Source organism: Rhopalosiphum maidis, chromosome 2, assembly GCF_003676215.2.
Source record: "Rhopalosiphum maidis isolate BTI-1 chromosome 2, ASM367621v3, whole genome shotgun sequence".
In the NCBI taxonomy this organism is placed as follows: Eukaryota; Metazoa; Arthropoda; class Insecta; order Hemiptera; family Aphididae; genus Rhopalosiphum; species Rhopalosiphum maidis.
The window spans coordinates 679,265-693,840 of record NC_040878.1 but is presented as its reverse complement, the minus strand read 5'-3'; the positions used below and the strand labels follow the sequence as shown (position 1 = coordinate 693,840).

At 25.8% G+C, this 14,576-nt stretch overlaps 1 protein-coding gene across 8 annotated transcripts in view; it reads left to right on the top strand.

Annotated features, from left to right (window-relative positions):
* LOC113553593 (protein vav) overlaps positions 1–14,576 on the top strand; it is a 279,163-nt gene that overhangs the window by 29,290 nt on the left and 235,297 nt on the right. For all 8 annotated transcript variants that reach the window (XM_026956989.1, XM_026956994.1, XM_026956993.1 and 5 more), the window contains exon 3: positions 9,597–9,755. In XM_026956989.1, the coding sequence (XP_026812790.1) occupies positions 9,597–9,755 (159 nt within the window). The remainder of the gene's footprint in view (positions 1–9,596; positions 9,756–14,576) is intronic.

Here is a 14,576-nt window from a genome sequence, read left to right as displayed (position 1 = left end):
TAAGCATTTAAATTTAAATAATTATATAACAAATAAAAGTTAGTTACAATAAAATAGTTTAACATTTCCTGACATCAAAAATTAAGAATGTCTCACAATGGTGTTTCCATATCATGATTTATTGGATTTAAATTATCAATTTGAAAAATATTAAAAAACAATTTACGTTGGAAAAATAAATGTAGTCCAGTTCTTCTTAAACAGCTCAGTGGGCCACGAAGTCCCATCGCTGCCACTACAACATGATTCTATCATTTCCATCAGTTCTTATCGTATGTTTTCTCGACTTGTATATTTTTATTGATAATTTTTAAACTTTTTTCCACCATTATTCTATAGTATTTTTGATCTTCCTAGAAGTCTTTTGCCTGTAATTATTCTTTCTGTTACTCGTTTTAAATATTTTCCATCTACTCTTTATACCAGAACTATTTTAATCTTTTACTCCTACTAAAAGATAAAATAAGGTTTTCCATACATGTTTTGTACAATTATATATCAACATTATGTTTTTTTTTATAAGCTCTCGTTTTCGTATATACACCAGACTAAATATGTTTCTAAGCAATTCCATTCTATCGTTCTAATTTTAGAATAGTTACCTTCTGTGGTTATCCAAGTTTCACATCCGAATATTATAATAGGTCTAAGATAGTTGATTCATTAAGTTATTTTTGATTCTCTCGATAATAATTTTGATCTTAATAGTCATGGTAAATTGTAATAGTATTAATTTGCGCTGATTATTTTTTTTGTATTGTTCGTAATATTATTTTAGATTCTGAACAGAGTGATGAATGTATTGATTTTACAATGATTTGTGTTCTTTTTTATTTTTGCGTCTGTTATCACGTTTTGGAGTAGTAATAGTGCTTTGATTTTTGACTTCAGCCTCGTTTCTAAAAGAAAAGTGAATTTATTTGGTACATTAGAGGGTCAAAAGTAAAAAGTTTCCAATAGTTTTCAAAAGCGTCAGGAAAAATCCTAAAAAAGTAACGGAAAAACGGGAATTTTTACGCATAACCAGTTTTTGACAAAATTGATTTTTTTATTTTGCTGTAACTCATTTAGTGAATCATTGTAAATACTTGAAATTTTCACCAAATGTTTATATTAGCGTTATCTATTTACCATTAAATTTTCAAAATATTATGATTATTTTTAAGTTATTTATAGGCAATTGAAATGTTAATAAAAAAATTCGACATAACACAAAATTTTTAAAATTTAATAAAAGGTTTATTATAAGTAAGCTTTTCTTATTGTAGAAAAAAAAATAAATCAAAAATCATTACCCACAATTTTTGTTTAGTAGAGTTTAAAGTTAAAATATTTACGAAATATATCAAAATTGCGAAAATGTGCAAGTAATTTATTGAAGTTTAAACTTCATAAAATTGTTGTGATTTATACCTAAGGTTAAAAAACCCAATATAAGGTTTTTCATAAGTTTTTCTTCAAATAACTATAAAAATAATTCCAGCGTTAATGATGAAAAAAAATATGAGCATATGTAATATATATTTTTACAAAATCGCGTAAAATAGTGATATATTCTAAAAAGATTTAAGATATTTGTTGTTATTCAAAAATTATAAGTCGTAGAAACTTGAAACTTTCACCAATAGTTGAGATTAGTATTTTCTTTACATAATTTTCTTTTCAAAATATTTCACTAATTTTTATGCTAGTTATAGATGTTTAAAATATTCGATTTTTTTAACCTTGCCGTATGGAAGTATGCAAAACTTGTTCTAAATCTTACTTAAAAAATAAATTACTTATATAAAAAAAAAATATATTACTTTTTAAATATAATATAGGTAATATGATATATCTTAAACCAAGGGTCGACAATGTGCGGCATTTTGGATTTTAAGTTGTAGCTCTCTTTAGGTCGAAAAAATAATTATTTTATTATCAAAAAAAAAAAAAAAAAAAATCAATTACCTATATATAAGTGAATACTAAAATATTGAAACAAAAATTTTTTGTGGCTCTTTTAAAACTGGGAAATAATGTAAATTGTAACTTTTGGCTCCGCTATCTCAAAAGGTTTCCGACCCCTGTCTTAGATTGACAAATCATATCCGTTCAGAATCGTTTTTCGTATAAAATGATACTTATTATTGCATTCAAATTTAACATATCCATAACAGTGATTCACTCGACACTTACTGCACAGTAAAGTGGTATCAACTTGCCTACCTTTTTATTGTTTCATTTTACTCTTAGATATTTGTACGGTGTTGCTTTTTCAAATGAGTATAAGCCTAATTTTACATCTGAGTTGTTGCTATCATTTATTGATATACAGGTATATTTGGTTTTATTTTATTGACTTTTAATCCTGTGTAGTCCAGTTATTTTAATTAAATCAATTTATTACTTATTTATTTATTTAATAAACGCCCGTATGCTTAAATTTAATACAATGTAAATATAATTAACAATTTAATACAAATTACAAATAGAAAGAAAAAAATGGAATAGTTTAGTACAATATAAGAAAATAATATAACATATAAGTATAAGTATAATAAATAGGTTACAATTGACTTAAATAGTGTCTATTGAGTTGGGTAAACAGTGCATATAAATATCTTTTTATAAACAAATCAGAATTATTATACCGGTTGCATACACTAGATATACGATAAATAATAAAATAAACTTATTAGTTTATTTGAATTTAATCGGTTGTGGTTTGTAATTGTAATGTGATGGCCGATGAACCAAAAATGTATGATTTTTCATTGTTATAGGATATTAACATTGTCAAAGTACATTTAAAACATTGAGATTTTAATATTAATCAGTATCGTCTAAGTTTCCTGGAATATTGAAAAAATTTGATATTTTTACAAAATAAAAATTGTTTGTATTAAAGTATCCTATTTTTTTGTTTCCCTAAATATATACATATTTCGTAACAGCTCATTTTCTTTATTCGTGTGACTGGAGCTCGCAAGATAAAAATTATGTATCAAAACTCACTCTGATATTGATATTCCGTCTCTCAAAGTCATGTTTTAAACATTATTTAAGATACATTTTATATACATCACGAACATACATCTCGTGCGTATGCATATAATACGTATACAAACATTATATATCTACAGGTATAAATGTATACGTACACGAAATAGTATAGTATAAACAGTGTTGTTAGTTATTTTTTTTGAAACTACAAGTTGATATCGGGAACATTTTATAAATAAAATAGAGAATAATAAAACAAATTGTTCGCGGTAGCAATGTATACAATCAGTAGTGGATGAAAAAAACCATTATGTATAGCAATTCCGGATGCCGGAAACATACTGTTACATAAAAATATCCGTTAGTCCTTTGGGATAACGTCTACCCATAATAATATGTCGTAGGGTATACGATACTATAGACTACGCGTAGAATGAAGCTAATAGAAATTTTGATCAACATTTCAACGCAAAGAATTAAATCGTATAAATGAAAATTGTCGGATATCCGGTGCAGCGGTGTGATAAAAATTATAGAACGATCGGCCAGTCATATATATTTATATATAGTCATTTCATCTTAACGTTCTTGTGTCTCGAGATGGTCATTGAGGAACAATATTATATTATATATTTATGTTATATAAAAATCAAGTTGGTGCATGTGACGAGATAAAGCCATGTAAAAGTTAAACATTTTTTATTTCAACAAATTTATTCTAGTGGAAAAATAATGATGGTACTGCAACTCTTTGCCCACATAAAAAATAAAAAAACCACTAAAATATGTTTTAATGTAATAAATAATTCTTTAATAATTGGTCATGACGAGCATGGTTAGGTTCAAGTGTATAAATGGAAATTGCGGATTGCTATAAAGAAAAAAATATTTTTATCAATTTCAATCTTATTGTATAGATTTTGTAAAATAAGCTTTGCTGTAATTAATAATATTATAAATTAAGTAATAGCGTACAATGATGACTATTATCCATAACTATAAGTTGCTGCTTTTAAATTTGATTGTTCAGAATTTGTGCTCATAGGTTATAATTTCGTGGTCATATAATAATTAGAAAAATATGTTTAATGTTGAATGCTCGTGCATTATAGAAAATTTTTAATACATACAAATTTTCTATAATGCACGAGCTTGGATCTTATTCTATATTTATGTTTTTATATTATATCTTCTTTACACAAATTTAGTTCAATATTAAATAATATGTAATCATAGTTAGTAGAAATTTCTAAAATTTTTTACAACAATTTTGTTACCAACAGAAAGTCAGTGTTCGATAAGTTAGTGTTTAACCCGATTTGGTGACTTGACGCTCTCTATCTAAAATAAAATTCCAACTACAATAGGATAAAAATAAAATAATGTAATTATTTTTACATGGGTTCAGTCAAGAATTTTGATTATTGTCAACAATACACGGATTACCCTGAATCTTGATACGTAAATAATATAAGCTATTTACTTTTTCGCCGGATTTTGGATTTTTCTTTGATTTTAGTTCCAAAACATATCATAATAAAATATAACAAGAAACATTAATATGTCAATAATGGGTAAAAATGTGGTTTTTAATTAATTTCTTTATGATTTGGAAAACGATCATTTTAAGTTCTATTTGTCGTAATTGAATGTCACTCTAGGTGCACTGACTACCACCGTCATTTAAAGAACATTTAAATATTTTACAATTATTCATGAACTATACATTTTGAATTTATTATAAGTAACAACAATGCTGTGTGGCGTCCTATAATAAACATCCAGAATAACATCAAGATATGATACGGTATATGTTAATATCGAAAATATGAAATACATGGAAATTATATGTACGTTCTTATAAATTTAAGAATAACATAATATGGCAGTGGTTTCCAGACTTTTACGACCACGGCATCCTTGAGAAATAGTTTGTGTTTCGTAGAACTCCCTTTTTAAAATAATATAAAATAATAATTTTTAATAATATAAATAATTCAAGTATAATATAAGATAATTTTCTTAATAATCATATACATCTGGCGGAACTGTTGAGATTGTCCCGCAGAATACACTTTGAGAAACGCTGACATATTATTATGGCATCCTTATAAATTAAAATGTATTATAAGAGTGAAAAAAATATACTTCTACAATCTTATATAGTATATGTAAGTTAGTTAAGTATATATTTATATATATAATTTATTTATATTCATCTTAACTTTTATGGTTGTACATTATGCGTTTCAAATATTTAAACTTAAATTAAAAGTATATATTATTGAAGATTAATTGTATATACTGTATTATATTATGTATATTTGAGGTTAGAAATTAATGAAATACGTCATTTTAACTATCAATAATGTTCCCAAACCATTGAAAATAAAAATAAGTAAATCATCACAAAACCAATAGCTTTTTCACTGCCATTCAGAATCGAAGGACTTGAATACGAGGAAATCGAATACACACAATTTATTGCGTCTCCCAATAGTCCCCTACTTTCATAAAGTATCATATTTTCATCTTTTCCGATTAGTCGTAACATGAGAAATATTTTGAAACATCAGCTTTAGAATAACATTTTAAGAAATCGAAATGAATTATAATAAAAATAATGCGCCGGTCATTAATCACATAAATTTAAAGGCTTAAAATATATTTAAATAATTTGTTAAACAAACTTTTTCTACAGTAAAAATATTCTTTTTTATCTATCTATAGAAAGTTCTAAGTCAATATTAATATATTTGTAATCATCAACAATTTAAAAGTATTATCCTCATCATGAATTATCACATAGCATTAAAAATACATCGATTGAAAAATTAATAAAATTGGAGTGCTTAGATTAGTGTATATGTCTTATTAATACTATAGCTATTATATATAGCTTTTATATTTCTATTTTACACTGCTCTAAAAAAAAAAATATGCTCATAGGCTCGTAGTAAAGGAAATATACTTAAATATTTTTAATGTTGACAATTATTAATTGTTACAAATTATTTTTTTTTTAGAAAGTTTGAATTTTCATTTACAACATTAAAAATGGTATAAAAGAATATTTTTGTTTGTATTCTTAAATAAGTTATAAATGATGATAATTTGAGAAAATTGTTCAAAACATCTAAAAGGTATACCGTTCTGTTTTTGATTAATACATTTTTTTTAGATTAAATTAATATTTGTTTATTTAAATTTAATAACTAGGTACCTATTTAATATTTTTAAAATTATTTAGATTAAATAATTGTGATTTTTTTTTTAGATTTTAACTTAAATATTTATTTTATAATTAAGTATATAATTCTATAGAACACAGCAATTATATTTTAATAGTTCATATTTTCTTCTTTGATGTGATTGCATTAATAGATTTTAAAATTAATATTTATTTATAATAAACATAATTAAAAATAACGATTATTCAGTCCACTGAACGAGAATATTACCTTGAAGAATTAAATAAATTTTAAATTACATTATAAGCAAATGTATATTATGTTTAAATCTTATTTCTATATTTAATAATTTTACTCGCTGGTTTAATTATATTTGAAATAGTTATGACAGCCAATGACCTATTTCAACGAAAATAAAAAAAAATTGCAATACTTTCATAGAGTTTCGTTCTAACTGTGTAAATATGCATTACAGTTATTAGAACAATACGTAGGGTGTGTATAATATAATATACAATAGCACCTAGTTAATGTTAAAGTGTAAAGAAAAACATAACCATATGATGTGAAACTTTTATATAAAATCTTAAACAATTGTTCCCTTTCGTTACTCTCCAATATCTGAATCTAGGTCGTTCGAAAAAATATATCCACTATATAACAAACTTAATTTTTTTGAACCATGTATGCGATTTACTTGAAATTTTGCTGTTGTGGTTTTTAAACAGTGTATATGAAAAAACCAAAAGTCGTTACGCGATTTAATTTCAACAATTTTTCATGGCATAACCATCGGCTCGGCAAACTTCTTAAAAGTGATAGTTTTCTTTGAATCTAAATATTTCGTATAATATAAATAGATGGCTACAAATGTCTACGGATATGTATTTAGTGTAAATGAGCCTTGAGTGTAGCTTCACGTATGTAATAATAAAAAAAAAAAAAAAAAAAAAATTGAAATAATAATAGTTTGTATTTGTCGTAAATATTTATAGTTGTGAAAAAACTGAAAACCTGTAATAATTTTAAAATGTATGCGTGGATATGAAAACCGTGACCAGAAAATGTTGAAATTATTTTGACACCTATCTGAACACATATAAATTTTGCCAGATAGGATAAATTTGACGGTGTATGTGTATAACTTAAATCGTCGTAAGTAAATATACTAGCTAACAATGAAATTCACCAAGGAACACTCAACTTTGTTTTGTTCTTTAATGTCCTTGATTAAAATATTACTGTATACTTTAGTTTTAAATGTATAGATTCCCCATGAAATTTAAGAAGTGTCTTGTGGCAATTCCAACTTTTTTATTTGATTGATCTTTTTTTTGATTATTAATTACTATGTAGGTATTTTTTCGGAAAAGTTAATGTATCTAAATTAAAATTCTAATAAGTACCTTTAGTGTCTTTCTAGTGTTATTACCATATTTAAAAAGTAAAAAGCGGGAAAAAATAATTTCAGTAATACATTCTAAGTAATATTTATTAAATGTTATAGCTTTTTATTCATTTTTCATAAATATGCCTATTATTATTATTATTAGTAAGTTATATTTTATTTTATTTAGATATACGTTCTATTTTACCTTTTTACATTTTAGACAATTTAATTAATATACAGTATCTGTATGTGATAAAATTAGTAAACATGCAATAATAATAAAATAAGTAAACAAAAACAATAATAAGTTACAGAAAAATAAATTGACATACAAAAATGCAATGGTTTTATTTAATAAATTGTATTTTTTTTTTTTAAATATGTTATATTATAGTCTGTAAAATTATTTGATTTTCCTTCTTTTAAATTTGTAATTTTTTATCACTTTTTTTGCATTCTTACTTGTGGGTTAAAATACCGAATAAAATTGGTATGCGTTCCGTTACATTTGTTATGGTTTGAAGTGTTCATCATAATTGTTGAGAATTTAATTGATTTTAGTTCATCTAACATCTGTTGAATGACAAAAGGAACTATTACATTAACAATTATCGATTCACATTTTGTATGCTTGCAGGAACATTTTTTTTTTCGTGAACTTTTTTTTATTATTAATATTGTTCAATCCATAGAATGAAAGGAATGGTTATGTTTTATAGTATGATACGCAAATAGACCCTCCTCTTCCACCACAGTACGTTTGCTTTCATTTGTTGAATTTCTAATAAAAAAATGACGTTACATTTTTGAAGAACTGCTTGATACGACCAATAAATGTTTTTTTTGTTTGGTATGCCTATATTTATTTTTGAACGACCACCATTTTCGATTGAAAAAATTGCTTTACATAATCTACATAAAACTTTTTAGATTTCATAATCATCTTTTAAAAATGGATATTCAACTTTTAAGTTTTAATTTAATTTCTAACTACTTTATTAGAATATAAGAATTTTATATAGTTACAACTTACGCCATCAATTGTTGTAACAATACTAATGAAATTGATAATCGAATTAGAAAAACATGAATGTAAATTATTTTAAAATATCTGTGATTTTCGATAAGATTACGCTCTTCGTTTGAAATAATCTATGTATATTAAACTCATTATCATAATCTATAACAAATATTTTTGTCAACAAATTTATTTTATTCAAAAAGAAAATTAAATTTTAATCTTTATGTTAAACCTATAAAATATTTATATCTAATTTAATAAAATAAGAATTAATACGGAATAATTGTTATCGTTATAAAAAACAGAATAAAAAGCGTCGTGAAAGAAGTCCGTCAGGAAAACCAGACACAAATTTGAAAAAAAAAAGGACGTAAACAAGATGTATGGTTACTCTACTTTAAAAGACTTGAAAATTCAAAAAATCCAAACTTCATATAAATGCATTATTTTAATGCTATGGTGGTGGTAATGCTCCACGAACCACTCTGTTTATAGTTGTAATGTTAACCACTTCTTTTACACTAGCGCTTGGACTCCATGGAGTCGATAATATCGGATAAAACTCTCACGTTACCCTTTTATTATTATTATTATTATTATTAAACGCACGACATAAATAATAATATTTGAAGAAGGCCGATTTATCAAGTCTATATATTATAAACGTTTATGTTTTCGAGCATATTTGTACATAAATTATACTATTCTGGGCGTAATTCGATTCTTCTATCTTACCAAATTGCTATAGGTATGTGCAGGAAGGCTTCGGTCTTTCGCGATTCTGTATATATATTATGTAAAAGAAATGTTAAATTAAAGTACTACATATATTTTCCAAAAAACTTAATTTGATCAACTTTTTAAAAAAAATATATATTTTTTTTTTGTGTTATTATGTTGAGTGTATTCGTGTTATTGACGTTAATGAATTAATTTAATTATTTGAATGAAAATCGTACAGATATTATTAATTTAACACTAACGTTAAAATTTACCTTTATTCTTACAGTCGTGGATGGCGGTAACAAATTCTTAAGAAGAGATCAACCGATGAACTCAATGGCCTCAGCGATGGGTGATGACCTATCGCTCAGGGACCTTACGCATCCGGCACTGAACGAATCTTTAAAAACGCACAATGCCGCTACCTTCAAGCTCGTCAAAACAGGTACTGAAAAATATATTAAAATTAAATATTTTACGATTTACATTCATATTTTTGTTTTGTAAATATAGTCATAATTTCGCTATTGACTGGAAAAGCGTTATAAAAAGAAGTTATTACACCAATAAACGGATAGGTATTGTTATTTTTATATGAAAGATTGTTTTTATAGAGTTTCGTGAGTACTTTAGAAGAATGTCGTAAAAGATATTATTTTTACTTTCTTGTAGACGACTAGCATTTTCTACCTAAATTATTTGAGTGAAAATGCAGTACCTATATTGGTGTTCTTTTATTTATCATGATATAATATCTATAATGGTTCAGTGTTCATATAAACTCTTTTTGTTTTTATAACTTAGGATTCTTCTGGTATAGTCTAAAAATAAATTGCTATCATGACCTTTAACCTATTTAATAATTAAAAAACAAAATCGACTGATTTTATAATAAAATAAGTTATTCAATGTGTAAATGTATTATATTTATATCCGAATAATAGCTGATGATAAAAAATTAAGCTTTGTTTAATTGTTACATCCATGTTGCACCCAGTCCTACTTTTTTAACTAAAATCCTTATTACCCGCTCCGTATTACCTACTAATAAAATCTTATCTAAACTAAAGAAAATTTATCACAAAAATGAACAGCGCCTTTCCAAACTCTCAAATAGCAACTGCTGGTGTTCTTCAAGGCAAGGAAATAGTTCCTTTCTTATTTAATGTCTTTACCATTGACCTACCTTTAAACAAAAATACTCTACTTGATACACTTGCAATTCTTGCTATCGAAAAAGATCTCATCCAAGCTACCCAAAAAATCCAAAACCATCACTAACTGTGCTAAAACTGGTTTCATGACTGGAAAATTCAAATCAATCTATAAAAAAATCCTCTCAAATGACTTTCACACTTCGATCTTTGGAATGTCCCCCAACCTTTATTTGACAATGCATAAATTTTATCTCCCACGTAAATTAAATATTTAGGTTTATTCTTGATGAATGTCTTATATGGGGCCCTCATTTAAAAAATAAGCGTAAAGCTCTCAATAAAAACCAAAAGAACAGTATATATGGCTCTTCTAAGACCCATGTGTTACTATGGCATTATACCGTCAAATTCTAGAACAATACAGGTATTCAAACGTATGTCTACGATTATTATCAGGTACCTCCTTGTATATAACTAATGACTCGCTTCATTAAGAGATCTGAATTCCAACCTTAAATAATCTTGCTACATTAAAAATAAACAAAACATACAGTACTCACTCAAATTCTATAATCACTCATCTTAACATCCAAACAAATCCCAGGTAATCCATCTAGGCGATTGAAAAGGAACTGGTGTAGGGACCTACTATCTCTTTAAGATCGCTTTCCACAGGGTGCCGCCATTGGGTGACTTTAAATTTCATCAAATTTACTTATTGTATAACATGTAAATACAGAATTGAAAATATATTAAATTTTGTTCAATAAAAAAAAAAAACTGATAAAGAACAACATAGTATAATATTATCTCGTATGTACAATAATCGTGATAAATAAATGATAAATTTATCATTATTATAATTAGGTGTATTTTTCATTGTAAAACTCATAAGTCAAAGTATTTTTTTACAAATTTTATAGTTTTTATGTTTTTTTAATGATTACCTATTACGTTCATTTACAATTAATATTGAAGAAATGAAGAATTGAAGAATGATTTTATTCGTGTTACAATTGTTTTGGCGTGATAAATATATTTTAATTGTTTACCATATTTGAATTCAAAAATATTTTATATAAATTGTATAATATATTAAAATATTCACAAAAGAATATTGAATATACGTTAAACATTCTGAAAGGAAGGGACTATCACTATAAATATTCTAGTCATTCACTATTTGAAAGTTAAACAACGACAAACATATTTCGTATGGGTGACTATCTATTTGAGATTCGATTGGTAACATATTGTACTTTTTCTTTATTTGATATCATGGCTTATTGCGAGTCATTACTCATTAATTCTAAAATAATAATAATAATACAGAATTTCACGAAGTATATTTTACAAACAATTATAGTTTTTAGATTAATTTATGATACAATTAATCGTACATATAATAATGAAAAATGTCCATTATTATAAAATTAAATTACAACATGCGTATTGTTAAACATCACTGATATAAACTGATTTATATTATATAATGTATTGAAAATAATGCTCAGTCTAAAATTATTGATGTATATAGTTAATAATCATAATATATTAATCTATTTAATTATAGTGTATATATATATATATATTGTGAACATGAGTAAAAAATATGTTACTGATACGCATGTCAGTTAGAAGCAATTACCGGTAGGTAGACAATAATGACCCGACCGAGGGTAAAGAGACAAATTGGAAAGTCGATATCATGACGGGCTTGTTGAATGATTAATCACTAGACTGACATTAATGAATTTATCATTATACCTGTATGCATGAGTGTTTTTCGTATCCTAATATAATAAAATTGTATAGCTTTTATAAAACCGCTTGCATTTTTTTTCATTAAAATTAAAAAATAATCGTAATGGGGTTTTCGCTTAATACTCTAAAGTGTAAAAAAAACATATACTATAGTATACACAGAGGCGTATAGTCACACTATTAATACTTTCCATTATGTGTATTCGTTAGTTTTATTGAATTTGAGAAAACTTTTAGTATTTTCTATACTGTTTCAATATAAAATATAAACGTATAATATAAATTAGCTGAAAATAGTTTCTCGTAAAAGTGCATTTAAAAAATACAGTATTTTTACTTATTACAAAATATCAATATAATATGACTATATTATAATGAGTTGGGATTGTTTTTTTGTTCAATGTCATATTTAATTTTCCATGTTTAAATCAATGAAATCATTTAAATTTAACAATTATTATTGGTTATACATGATGAGTTTTTTTCATTTAAATGCACTTATAGTAATTATCAATCATTCACGTATCATAATAATAGTTTACTATTACACTTATAAAAACTTATGAATAGAAACTGCGAATCACTGTACCGCATACCTATTACATATAATAATTATTACATTATAATGTTTTCCTGATATGAATATTATTTTAATGGTGGGAAAATTGTTTTATATCTAGAATATAAGCATTCAAAGCACACGTGAACAATTATAAATCGATTAATATAATATTAGTTAATAAATTCGGTTGATATGTTACATTTAAAGAATACTGTGAGTATGTGACATTTATATTTTGAAATTTTAAATCAATACAGTTTTTACAAACTGTTTGTCACGCAAATTTTTATCTCTCACAATCAATTTTTTGTTTTTGCTACAGCACCGCTTTGTCACAATAAATCATAAATGAACCTCGAATCGTACCTGAAGTACATAGAGACAGAAACGATATACTGTCGATAAATCGGCTCAAGTTCTCTTCTCGTCTGTTGTTTTTATTTGCAGGCACTTCGTCCGCATCATCAGAATTCAATTGTTTTTCTTTCGTCATTATTATTTTATCAGCAATGAAACTGTTTTCTTGATCCACAAAGCAATTCTCGCGGCATTGTCTTTATCACAACAGCAAATACGAGTAAACTTTATAGCGCGTTTGTGGCATAGAACGCTGGAAAACTATACATATGTCACAATAGTAATAATTCGTACTTTTTAAAAAATCTCTGTGATGTATATGATATGTATCTAGGGTAATATTGGTTTAAAGATCTAGATTAAGATGTCACAAGGAATGTAATATCCATCGGATACATCGGTGAGCGCTTGCCAAAAATGCAGCGTTCAATATAATACGATAATATTATATAGAAATCATGTTTTTGTGACACTTGGTATGCTTGAAGGACATCTTTAGAATTGATTTTAAAATAGCTTCCGAATTTCAATAGGTATTATAATGATAATATATATTTTTAATTTCATATTTTGAAGCAAAATATTATTTAGAGTATTTCGTTGTGCAAAAATTCAATTTTGGATAGTAGTTTAGGAAATTAGGGTTTAAAGTGTAGTCGTTAAGTTAAAAAGTGAATCAAAACTTTGCGAGGTACCACTGTGACTCCACTATGTTTATCTAAACTCTGTACAAAGGAATAACATTTTAAATATTAGAACTATAAAAGTAGTAAAAAGGATTATTTTTGTGTTTTTTTTATTACTAAAAAAGATAGTTTTTGAAATAATGAATGATTTGTGATAATAAAATTACACTATATAATGTATATAATAAAAATATACATGTGAAATAGCTATAAACATTGGCGTACACTACACTCGTAACACTGTGACTACGAATTTATGCGTGTTATTGTTTTCTGAAACATAAACGTTTCATTAAATTAAATTTGTTTCTAGTTGTGTGGGTTTGCGAGAAAATCGAAAAAAAGTACACTATGAAATAAAATAAAACCGAATACAACAATCTGTATATTATCATTATTTTAAAACGACATCCACGTAGTGTGTTGTGAGTGTATGTGCATTGTGCAGGGTGTCACGCGTGTAGTGTGTTCTGTAGCTGTTTTGCCTATCCAAAATCGCCTGGCAATCGGCATAAACGTATTACGGGCGTTTCGGTTCGTTATCGGAACAACTTTAATTGCATGTGAAAAAAGAATTATGTGAAAATCTAGAACAAAAAGACATTATAAAAAAAAACCCGGAATGCGGTTACCCAGTTAGAGATTGTACAGTTCGTTTAATTTTACGTGCTCTCGGCCAGATCACTAATCCGTCGAATGTGATGTTAGATTCATTGAGATACTATCAAATGTTGCTGCGT